The 12,506-nt window shown below is 49.6% G+C and overlaps 1 protein-coding gene and 1 long non-coding RNA gene across 5 annotated transcripts in view; one reads left to right on the forward strand and one right to left on the reverse strand.

Annotated features, from left to right (window-relative positions):
* Window positions 1-12,506, forward strand: part of SAMD4A (sterile alpha motif domain containing 4A) — a 206,099-nt gene that overhangs the window by 167,171 nt on the left and 26,422 nt on the right. For all 4 annotated transcript variants that reach the window (XM_034648600.1, XM_034648601.1, XM_011225504.3 and 1 more), the window contains 2 exons: window positions 6,624-6,957; window positions 9,231-9,316. In XM_034648600.1, coding sequence (XP_034504491.1) covers window positions 6,624-6,957; window positions 9,231-9,316 — 420 coding nt within the window. The remainder of the gene's footprint in view (window positions 1-6,623; window positions 6,958-9,230; window positions 9,317-12,506) is intronic.
* LOC117797255 lies at window positions 3,872-9,286 on the reverse strand. Its single transcript, XR_004622197.1, has 3 exons — window positions 8,768-9,286; window positions 6,113-6,182; window positions 3,872-5,056 (listed from the first exon to the last, which is right to left on the reverse strand). It is a non-coding gene; the product is annotated as an uncharacterized LOC117797255 (long non-coding RNA).

Raw genomic sequence — 12,506 nt, forward strand, 5'->3', positions numbered from 1 at the left:
CCATTTTGTTTGCTGCCTAAACAGGCTCTCTTCCTATCTTTGTATCCAGACATTGCCCTCATACTGATATCATTTTTAGAACTTGGTGACTTTATGATTTCATCTAAGGTGCAAAGGAGAGCAAGCCTTCCTTGTTCCTGCACTGCCTCTGCCCCAAGCTGGGATTCTCGTGCACACACTGCTGTTGGGAGGCGGTTGGGATTGGTGGCCCAGAAGCTCCGTAGGCACGCGTTGCCTGCACAGCCTGAGGGGTAATGTCCTCTAGTAATCCCAGGGTGCCTTTGGAAGGGAGCAAAGTATGGAGCTAGGTGGGACTAACACAAGTTCTGTGAGCGTGTACACATTTTAATGCAATGAGAGTTTTTTTTAACTGATATATAAAGATGTGTGTATGTAATTTTACACAGAATCTATAAAGTTACATTTAATGCATATCACATAAAACATAAAGTCTATAAATATATATTTATAGGATATGCATATATAACTTTATAAGGAAGGTTGGCTCGAAAGCCTTGGGATAGATAGACAGGTAGCGGCTGTTCACATGCACATCCGTGCTGAAAGGCCTGCCCTTAATTAAAGTGAATCACAAATGACAAGCGACCTATCCAACTGAACCCGAGGTTATTGTTGTTTTTCTTAATTCCATTTTATTTACCAAGCTGTTTGTCTGAGTGATTATTGCCATCTTTAATATAAGAACACATTCTCTTTTGGGGACCATGCAAAAGGCCAGTTTTCGCCTGTGTTCAAAAGCCCGGGACATGTTCTGCCTAAGGACTAGATTGCTAAGTATTACGGGGAAAGAATGATCATCCCCCTTTATCTCTGGAGCATCCTTCGGGAATTCAGAGGAACTCTGTCACTGCGGAAACGCACTGACCTGAGAGACAGAGATGGAACTGCTGTTTGCTCTACTCCCTGTGGCCTTGGGCTGACTCAGGGTGGAAACACAAGGGCAGCAAGGTGGCACAGGTGTCCTTGACGTGCCGCTGACTTTCCGTCTGGCCTTTGAGAAGTCTATTGCCATTTTGCATCTAGAATAATATTAATTCCACAAAAATACCTTCTGTCTGGCTCACTGGAATGGGAATTGTTAAAAAGGTGACAAAAGTAATACAAAGTCTGAGGGCAGCTAATGGCCAAGAGAAAAGCGGTAATGAGTTTATTTTGACATCTTTGGAGAAGAGGACTTGTGTCTCTATCAGACCAGCACGTTGAGCTTGCATCAGAACACCTGAGCTCAGACACCTGTGTGCTCATCCCTTCGGGAGCTGATGGCCTGGGGGTGGGGATCCTCAGCATCCCCTGAGGACTCAGCCCCTTGGCTCTGTTCTCTGTCCTCTACAAGCCAGGGCCCTCCTGCTCTTTGAGGGAGGGAGTTGTCCCTACTGTGTTACCACTTAGACCACCAGCCACAGACTCATGCCAGCCCTTTCTCTGGCATTCCCAGTGTCCCGAGCTGATTATGCTGTTGGAAATGCTGTCATCAGGCCCCTGCCCGCCTACAGCATTCTTACCTCACATAGAACCCAGAGATTTCTAAGGAGATAGCTGGGCCCCCGCCCGTGGCTAGTTCATAATCAGTAGTTGCTGCAAGTAAGCTCTAGGTCCAGAGCTCTTCCACTCACTGACTGAATACGTACTAAGCAGCTGCTTTGGACTAGATTTACCCCCGTCCACTGGAGACTAACCGTGAGTAATACAGAAATACCTGGTTCCGGCCTTTGGGGAGCCTGGGATGCGCATTTCAACAGAGACACATCACACAGACATAGAGGTGTTCTCACAATCCCCTGTGGTCAGCCCTATCACCGAGGCAGGTGGGGGGATTTCCTAGGATGAAACACAGCGCTCTGCAGCGGTGAGGAGGAGGGAGCCTTGCAGGGGCCGGCAGTGCCTGGAGACTCCTTAGGAGCCTAAAGCCAGCCTTGGCAGGCCCTTGAGCAAAGGCGGGGGCTGTGAGGGTGGAGAGGGACAAGAGTGGTCATTTAGCGGGAGTCCAGGCATCAGCCTGGGTGCCATGCCATTTGGAAACAGAAAACATAGGAGGAGTTGCCAGGGTGGGAGAAGTGGAGTTGAACTGGACAGATTGTCTGAGGTGCCTATGGGACACCGAGGTGGAAAATGTAAATTAGTGGCCAGTGGCTAGAGTCCACAGGGTTCGAAAGACTCATCGTGGGTCATCTGTGTGTAAATGGAAGCTGGTTTCCCCAGAAGTGTGTGTTGAGTGGTAGGAGCTGAGGAGAGACCACGAGGAGCACCAGAAGATGGAGGGACAATGCCAAAGGCTGAGCCACCCTGAGGGTCAGAGAGAGTGTCTGAAGAGGGAATCCCATCAGGGGTATGGATGTGTCCCATACAATGAGGACTGAACACTGCCCCCTGGAATCGGCCACCAGCAGGTCACTGGTAGCCACGGTCAGGAGGGTCACCAGGAGAATGGAGGGACAGAGCAAAACCCATGAACCAAGGAGGGTGAATGGGTGAGAAGGCCATCAGGGAAGGAAGTAGAGACTTCTCAAGATGTCTGGTGGAAAGGAAAAGGGAAGATTAGAATCGTCGCTGAGGCAGACTTTTCAACATTGATCTTTAATACTGAAAATGTTTCCACATGCTTTTATTCACTGTCCTTTTTACAACTAACTCCCGAACTGTGAAGCTGAATTCTTCCCTGGGACCTGGCAGAGAAAAAGGACACACACACACACACACACACACACACACACACACACACACAGAGGCTGTGTTCCCACAGCTCCCCATCCTGGGAGCATGCTCACACTGTATGAGCCCCAGAAACGGTAAGCATCTTAGGGCGAGGATTCTGCTGTATTTGTTTTAGGTCCTGGCTACCGGTGGGGCTCAGCTGGGGTCTGGTGAATGTAAGGTGGCGAGGGAGAGGATTTAAGTCGATACAGGCGTGTGTCTACTGCATGAGAAGCTCAGTGCTTCCCACGCAGGGGGAAGGATGGGGCCACAGACAGTGCATAAGTGCTGGGATGCTGGCTGCCCGAGTCCTGTCTTCCAGGTGATTTGCCCCTTGCTGCCATCACGTGCCCTGTGAAAGTTTCCAAACCATCTTCCTCTAAGACCTAAGAAAGCCAGGCAAGGGGTCAGTCAGCAAGTGGCCCCTTTTCCTGCATGTGGGCCTGCGTTGTGCCGCCCTGGCAGAGTGCTGGGCCAGCCTTCATGGCACCTGCTCTGCCATGAGCTCCTCAGCTCAGCCCATTACCGAACAGACAACTTCGTTTGCCTCTTTGTGTTTATAACGTAGGATTATATTTATGGCCTGAAGGATCAATAGAGACTTGGGTTGGTTCCCTATTTTTGTCAACATGGAGAATTAATTCCCACAGCCAGTTGAGGACACTGGAGTGAGTCCCACTTGGGCCATTTTCTAGCTTCTTTCTCAACCTGGGCACTCAGTGTTGAGTTCTAGAATTGATTTTGAAGAGTCAGATGTGTAACCCCATGAAGCCTGGCCTGAAGGGCATTGATAACTTGTTGGTAGCCAAGCATTTTCTTTGAGACACTGTCTTGAAGGCTATGGGGGGGAACAAAACAAAACAAAATTCTTCATTATTCCTGGTAAGATATTTTACAGAAAGTGCCCGTCATTATTCATTAGGTTTATGGTTTCCTTTTTGGGGTGGTTCTCTCCAGTGGAATAAAATAAGATTTGAACTTGGGGCAAGTGTATTTCCTGTTTTAAGAAGTTCAGCTCTTAGCATAACCAAAATCTCCTTCCTCCATCACTGAGTAACTACAGAAGCCTTTTAGCATGTGACAGGAGCAGGCAAGGGTTGTTTGGTGGCAGCTGACAAACGTCAGGAGCTTGCATTTGCTCACCTCAGTGGTCGCTGTCTCGTGGGATAGCATGGCAGGGAGGCATGTGATCTCCCAAATAGGCCGGCCAGCTCTGCCTGCTCAGCCCCACTCTGTGAGGAAGCGTCATCCCTCTCTCTCCTTTCCCTCTCCCCCACCTCAGTCTGGCGCGGGACAAGATCAGAACCCCCCACATCCCGGGTGCCGTTTAGGCAGTTGTCTGGAAGTAGAGGACCGTGAGGCAGGGATCCCCCAGTTGGCACAGAGTTGAGTTGGGAAAGACAACAGGTGCTCTCCTGCCGTGGGTCAGCTAGCTTACCTCCATACACCCTGCCCGGTGGATCACCACGTCTACAGTCAAGGGACCATTCACAGGACGCCCTCTAGACTCTGGAAAAGGCTGGTCCAGTCGGGGCAGCAGGAAGACTGGGAATGATGAGGAGCACCCCCGACTCCCACATCAGGCTTGCCAGCACAGGCAGGGGCTAGTCTTACGTCCACCGTGTCCGCCAGGCTTGGAAGGAAGGCAGTAGACTCTAAAACCCTCCTCTTCAAAAGAAAAATGGACTCCCTCCTCTAAAATAGGCTGGACAGTCGCCCTGGGCAAGATTGAGACAATTCTGATGGCTACTTAGCATTTCACTTTCTTCAGCAACCCTGAGTGGCCAACTCCGTTAAGCTTCTGCTTCCAGCCTCCTGAGCGAAGCAGGTTCCTGCCAACGACGGGGCCGGACTGTTGGTGGTCTCCTGCCTAGAACTGAAATGCTGCCTGTCCAAGGCTGCCATCCTCAGGTGTCCTTCTTCTAATTGATTGATTGGAAAGTCTCAGTGTAGACGTGATCACGTTTCGTGGGCTTGTGTTCTTTGACACCATCAAGCAATTTTTCTTGGTAAGAGAGGATCCCAGGAATGGATTGGTACTCAGGCTTCAGGCTTTTACAATGATGTCCTTGCTGTTCTGGGCTCTCAGAAGATTAAGTACTTCATTAGTAATCAGGGCGCCAATTGTCAGTGTCCTTCGTGGGTCCCAGGGAGAGGTTTGCTGCAGAAGCACTGGGGCGGAGGGCCAGGCTGCTCACCATGCCAAAAAGACTTCCAGGCCCTGACCCCCGGCCACAAGCCTCAGAACATGTTCTGTGCCTCTGTGAGCATCTGACACACAGATAAATGTCAAACAGAATCCACTTTCACTCTTTTCCTAATACATAATGGCCAGTACATCAAACTGTAGGTGCAAAAGGACCCAATTTTATTATACAACACATAAAGCCATTTATATATTATCGACAACTTCAGTTGATCCTTGAACAACACGAGGTATAGGAGTACAGCCCTGTGCGGTCAAAAATCCATGTATAACTTTGGATTCCCCTGAAACTTAACTACTATTAGCCTACTGTTGACCAGAAGCCTGATAACATGAACAGTGGATTAACATATACTGTATGTTATATGTGTTGTATTCTGTATTCTTCTAATCAAGTAAGCTAGAGAATAGAAAATGTTAGAAAATTGTGAGAGAAAATAAATTTATAATACTGTACTGTATTTATTGAAAAAGTCTGCAGGTAAGTGGACCACACACATTTCAAACCCATGTTGTTCAAGGGTCAGCTCTATCATATACATGTAGATTATACATATTTCTCTCCAGAATGATTCTTCAAAAACATGTCACTCCCCTGCTCAAAACCTTCCCTGATGTCCCATCTCATTTAGAAAAACTTCCAGCATCCATGCGTCCATACTCAGGCCCCGGTAGCAACTTGGACCTGATTTCCCCATTCTCTCCCTTCACCATCCTGCTGCACGTCAGGCCTCCTTGCTCTTCCTCACACACTCCAGGCATGCTCCCACCTCATAGCCTCTGCCCTCACCGTGCCCTTTGCGTGGAGCACACGTTCCCAGAATCCTCATGCCCATATCCATTTGGGTTCCCATTCCAGCACCACCCCTCAGAGAGCTTTCCCTCACAGCCACCCTGGCCTGCCCTTCAGTCCCCAGCACCATATGTTCATCTCAGGATAGGATATAAAGGCCCCAAGGGAACCATAAAGGCTGCTCCCACCGTATACCCTTGCCTAGTACGGTGCCCAGCACCTCAGAGCTCCGGCCACATACTTAGTAACTTAACAAAGAAACACATGACACCATAACCTGACACCGACCTGCAGCTTTACAAATATTCACATCCTTGACAACCACCCAGTGAGGCAGTTACGGTGGTTATCCTTGTTTTCTACATGGAGAAACTGAGGCACGGAGAGGTTAAGTCGTTTACCTGAGGTCACACAGCAGTGTCAGAATTTGAACGTTCTCGAGCCTGGATCTTCACCACTGCCCCGTGATGCCTGTGTTGGGGGCAGAGTGAAGTGTGAATGAGCAGGTTGCCTCATGCACAACAGGGCAGGAAGTTACCACATACCCAGCTTTATCATACAACTCCTAAAGAGTGTGTGTGTCAACTATATAATTGCTTTTTATAGAAATTCACTGAAGAAGCCAGGGAAGGAAATGTACAAAATCATTTTAGTGATCCCCTCTAGACGGTGGGATTTGCAGGTGTTGTCTGTTTTCCTCAGTATGCCTATCTGTATTTTCCAAGTTTTCTACCCGGGCTAATAATAGAATGATAAAATTAAAGTGATTACGTTTCCAAGGAATGTTGTGATGAAGGGGTCAGCAGCTGTGAGTCCTGCCTGGGAATAGCTCGGGGCAGGGGAGGGGAGGCATCAAGGTGGGCCACCCCCAGTGCTGACGCTAACAGAGGTCTTCTCCCTCTGACCATCCAGGACATCATCGAGGGGGGCAACCTGCGCATCCCACTCCAGGAACTGCACCAGATGATCCTGACCCCTATCAAGGCCTACAGCTCCCCGAGCACCACCCCCGAGGCTCGCCACCGGGAGCCCCAGCCTCCGCACGCACCCTCACTGATGGGCCCTGAGGGCCAGAGCCCCGACTGCAAAGACAGTGCCTCGGCCACCGGGGCCACAGCCACCACCTCGGCTGGGGCCAGCGGCGGGCTGCAGCCACACCAGCTGAGTAGCTGTGATGGGGAGCTGGCCGTCGCCCCCCTGCCGGAGGGGGATCTCCCTGGGCAGTTCACACGTGTCATGGGGAAAGGTAGAGCCTAATTCTCACACCTCCCCCCCTCTTCTTCACTCTGACACCACTAACCAGACCTCCGGGTTCCTGAGAAGCTTCCCAAGAGTGCTGGATAAACCTGTCGGGGTAGATGCCATTAGCCCATTTACAGATGAGGAGAGTGAGGCTCAGAGCTGGTCATTTGGATCTGAACTCTGATCCCTCTAATCCCCAAAGGCCTCTTCCTTAACCCTGTCTTCCTCAGACAGGGGCTTGCTGGGCCCTCCTAGTAGAGTGAGTACTCACTGGGCCTTTGGGCTTACCGGGCGGAAGTCAGCCCTTCCTGCAGACCACCCCTGGAAGGCACCATGGCCATGCCGCGTGCTTGTCTGGAAGGCAGGATAGAATTCTCATGCGGTCCTTTGGGGGAGAGCACTCTTTCCACCTGGACTGCCCTGTGCCTCCCCCATGTGTGGCACAGTGATTACGTGATTATCCTTGAAAAGTCCAATGCTAGAATAATTTGTGCTTGAATGGGGTGTTTCACAAGAAAGTGTGATGATGTTAAAAATGCAGTGAATGACCGTACTTTTCCTTTGGGAAGGAGAAACAATTTTTTCTTTACTTTCCAATCATTTTAAAGAGCCAAGTTTTTACCAAAAGAAATGGACACCTGAGTCTTACAGGTGCAGTAAGGAACTCCCTGTGTATACATGTTCTAAAAAAGACTTCCGTCCATAAAAATCTGGTTCAGAAGAGATGACTTATAACATCCCTTTGAGTGAAGATGCCGGTAGTTTAATGGCCAGGGTGGGTGTCCGGTCTCACCCGACTCACCTCAGAGCCCTGTCCACCCCCTGACCTCCCACCCCCGAGTGGGCTTTTCGCTGTGTGGGATTAGACACATGACCCCATGGGTGAAGGTACATGGGCTGGTGGGTGCGATCCACGGTGGGCTTAGCCCTCAGGAGGCCCACTCCTCTGGCATGGAGCCTTTTTAAACTTCAGCTACGTTCAAATAAATTATAAAATCAATTCATTCTCAACATAAAGAATCAAAACTAAAAGATGGAAAGTGAAAAATAACCTGCCCCCACGCCCTGCCATCTTCCTCCCATCTTCCTCCCCAGAGGTGACTGCTCTAAACAGGTTTGGATTGTCCCTTCAGAAACTTCATAATAGCCGTATACAAGCACACGAGTATCCTTTTTACACACAAACAGGTGTTGTTTATATGTTTTGCTGCAGCTTGTTTTTTCTACATTGTATACTTTTAGTATTTCTATCAATACAATATCACCACCCAATTTCTTTTTTCAAGGTTGCATGCTGTTCCATTGTATGCATAAAGCATAATTTGACAGGGCCCCAATGAATGGACATGCAGGTGGTTTTCAAGTTTTTGTTAATATGAACAATGCTATACTGGGAGTCTCTGTGCAAAGATAGGGTATAAATGAGATTCTATGACAGTTTGGTTAATGCAGGATTAGGGGAGAAAGGAATCATGATGCCCAGGTTTCAAGCATGGTCTACGTGAGTGCAAGGCATTTTCTCTTCTAATTGACATCTTCTGTCCTACCACCTCTACCTTCTGTCCAGCCATCTCTACCCATCAAGATCAGAGCCTCAGAACCTCCAGGATGAGATTAGAATGGGCCATGCCAGCGTGGCCGTGGGAAGCTCAGTGGGTGTGTCTACCCCGCCCGCAGACTGACCCCGCTTCATCTTTAATACTTGTTACTTGAGGTGTAGGTGAACCTATGTGTGTGAGTGTGTTATCACTTTGAGAAAATAACCCTCCAGTGACCGAGTAGCAGGCTTCCTGCTCGTGTGCGTGCCCACATACCTCATGTCCTGAAAGATGTGCCCGAGCCTCATGCCTCCAAATAAGGTGCACAGTTCATTCATCAAATTATGGAGACTGCTTTCTGATAACGTCGACGGTCTTTGATGCCTTTGAACTCCCTTCTCAGAAGGAGCCTCTTTCAGAGACAGTGCTCAGGACATGGCTGCATTCTTCTTCTCCCAGAGTGTCCGTCTCAGGCTGGATTGCAGAAGGCTTAATATAGAATGGTATGCCTGGAATTAACTGAAGGGGCTTCTCGAGGCAAGGGCTCCCGTGGTGACCAAGCCTTTGACTTCAGTGGAATGAGGAGCCTCCTGGCCTTTTTTGTGAACCTTACGTAAAGCCACAGGCACACATACCTCTCAAAATATTGGTCCTGAAAGGAAATCAGGGGCAGATCTCAGAGGTTAGAATGGATATACATGTTTCTAATTCATCTTTTCTTTTTTTTTTTAATTCACAGTGTGCACACAGCTTTTGGTCTCCAGACCTGATGAGGAAAATATAAGTTCCTATTTACAGCTCATAGACAAGTGTCTAATTCATGAGGTGAGTAGTAATGGTGTTTTTCTCATTGCTTAGAAATGGTTCTCAGAGTTTCTGTGATGTGATCATGTGGGTCTCCAACAACTTGTTTTTGAAGGGTAGCTAGATAGGCATTGATAATAGCTCAGGCAGAACTCAGCTATGATGGCTTCGAACCTAAGTGCAGCTTGTAATACTTTGGTGTCTAGAGATTCATCTAGACCGAGCTCTGATGTGGGGGTGAAGCTTGAGAGGAACTTCTGGCTCTAGAAGAATCCCTGAGTGACCAAGCCTGAGGTGGTGAACGTCCAGCCCAGCCACTCAGCCTTGGCGTTTTCGAGTCTTTTTAAAATTTTCTGTTGAAATATTTTTTTTTTAAGATTTTATTTATTTATTCGACAGAGACAGCCAGCGAGAAAGGGAACACAAGCAGGGGGAGTGGGAGAGGAAGAAGCAGGCTCCCAGCAGAGGAGCCTGATGCAGGGCTCGATCCCACAACGCCGGGATCATGCCCTGAGCCGAAGGCAGACGCCCAACCGCTGTGCCACCCAGGCACCCCTGTTGAAATATTTTGCCTTTGGCTCAGGGAAACTTGGGGGAAGGTCAGAGAGTGTGCAAGAGAAATAATGTGTTTGTGTTTATGTTCCATGTGGTTTGATTTATGATTTTTACAGGAATTGTGCTGAGCCACATGTCCTTTTGAAGGACCAAGGCAGGCTGGATCTGTGCCCCATTAGACTCAGTGCGAGCACGGTCTCCCTAACAAAGCAAGGCAGGTCCTGGTGCTGCTGGCTGGGGCAGCCACCTGCCCTGGCAGCTGCCCTGAGGTGCATGTGGGGACAGAGGGTTGTGCTTCAGACCCAGACGCCAGTGGCTTCTTGGGGGCACCCCTTCCGAAGAGTCACAGAGGCAAGGTGTAGGCTTTAGAGAAGCTTAACACTGCTGAGGTCTTTTTGTGGGATTTTAATGTTAGAATAAGATGGTAAAGGCCCCCATGTCTGCTCAGCTTTGCTGGGTTGGCATCCAGAGCCCCAGAAGTGCAATGGGCCCCAGTGAAGGGAGACACCCAGCACAGAGGTCTGGCCCCCTCACCCACCACCCCACTCACACTGTCCCCACCCTCCAGCTGTCACACAGGCACATCTGTCCAAGGCCAGTTTACTGGGCCCGCCACACTCTGACTATCCACCCCTCACAGGCACAGTCTCCTTCTGGGTTTCCTTCCCAGCCACTGCCCCACTATCCCATAAACTCTCCTTTCTCAGCCGTGCAAATTCTTGTGTGTCCCTCTCCCTAACCCCCAACTCACCCTTTGCTGTTTTCGATCCTGACTCCGCACGTGTTTTGGCCAGCAAAAAGCAACAAGAAGAGAAGGCAAGGACATGTTAAAAAATTTTAGAACTCATTCATTCCATAGATCTTTATTAAGCATCTAGGCCTTGTCCCCGGCTGGGTAGCTTATGGTGTGAGGGGAGTGGGACAAAAGGAAACCAGGTGGGGCGCCTGGGTGGCACAGCAGTTAAGCGTCTGCCTTCGGCTCAGGGCGTGATCCCGGCGTTATGGGATCGAGCCCCACATCAGGCTCTTCTGCTATGAGCCTGCTTTTCCTCTCCCACTCCCCCTGCTTGTGTTCCCTCTCTCACTGGCTGTCTCTATCTCTGTCGAATAAATAAATAAATAAATCTTTAAAAAAAAAAAAAAAAAGGAAACCAGGTGATCACACATATGAAGATAAGGCTGTGCTGGCATCCCACAGAGCCCAGATAAGAAGAGAGGCCACCAAACCCTGAACCAGAAATGGCTTTTCCTCAGAGGAACTGCCTCCAAGCTGGACCCGAAAGGCAAGCTGGAGTCTTGGTGGTAAAGACTCACTACATAAGGAGGTGGGCCCCAGGCAGAGAGAACAGTGTTTGGAGGGCTCTGTGTCTTACTGGGGAGGAGGACATTTGGAGTGGGTCTTGGAGTGACTGACTGGGGAAGGATCTAAACTTCTGTAAGGCAAACTAGAACCTTGCATGCTCACACTCACACTGAGCCTTCAAGACACTGGAGAACAAGTTGTAAGTTACTCTCCTATCTTGCCTCGAGTCTACTGAGCCCACAAGACAAAATAATGAGCCCTCCAGCTGCCTCCTTTGGACAGTGCACACGCTTCCTAATTGGCCTCCGCCAGCCCCGAAACGGTGGCCTGATGGTTCTCACCTTCCTGCCATCATGCATGCCCTCCTTGGGCACCCTGGCTCTCCTTTCCATTTCCTTAGCATATTTAGAAAATACCCGGTTTTTTCTCATTGCCTGCCCAAGTGATTAAACGCAAAGATGGCACCATGTGGATTCCTCTGCTGGCAGGAGGCCCCAGTTGCAGTAGAGTAGCCTCTGGCTGACGGGAGTCCCAGGCAGAAAGGAGTTCATGCCATGTCTGCGTATGTGAATTCATGCCAGGATGGAGGGGCCTGCACTCTGCTTCAGAAGGGAAAATGTTGTGCAAGACTTTTTATTATTATTTTAGTTTAAGAAAGAGGCAATGTGTCTGAATAATTTTCCACAGGCTTGGGTTATTCTACGTGGGCAGCCCTCACCTTCCCTGTGAGGCTCCACTGAGGCATGGTGGTCTCCAGCCTGGCTGAATTTCACCTGGGCTCCATGAAACAAGACTCCCTTTCACAGCCCAAACATGCCATTTCTTGGCTGACTGGATGGAGGGGGTTGACCAAACCTAGACACCTTCCTTCCTCCCCAGGGACAAAGGGACCAGCTCCCTAGAGTAACAGAAGAGAGGATAGGAAAGTTCTGAATTTCATCTCCTGGGTTATAATCCCTGACTTCTTGCCTCCTCGCCGTCCCAAGGAGGTTCTGTGGAGATGAGCTCTTGCCCTTTCATGAACCCTTTAATCCCACCATGGAAGTTGTAGGGCACATCCTAGCATTTCCTCCAGACACACTCATTGGTTTGGCCCTGACAGGGACAGAGGACTTGGAAGTGGCTGACTGGCTGTGTCAATCTGTACTATGGAAGCTTCCTTTCCCTCTAGTCCCTGAGGAAGCTGCTACCAGCTCAACCCCAAGCTGCCAGTGGAATGGCTGAGGTGAGGTGTCAGCCATCCCAGCTGGCAGCAGAGCTCCCACAATGGAGGGTTACTTTGCAGGCACACACAGAGACCAGCTTTTGGAAATCCCTCATTGCCAGCCATGACCAAGCTCCTCTCCAGGCCTC

Source organism: Ailuropoda melanoleuca, chromosome 20, assembly GCF_002007445.2.
Source record: "Ailuropoda melanoleuca isolate Jingjing chromosome 20, ASM200744v2, whole genome shotgun sequence".
Classification (NCBI taxonomy): domain Eukaryota; kingdom Metazoa; phylum Chordata; class Mammalia; order Carnivora; family Ursidae; genus Ailuropoda; species Ailuropoda melanoleuca.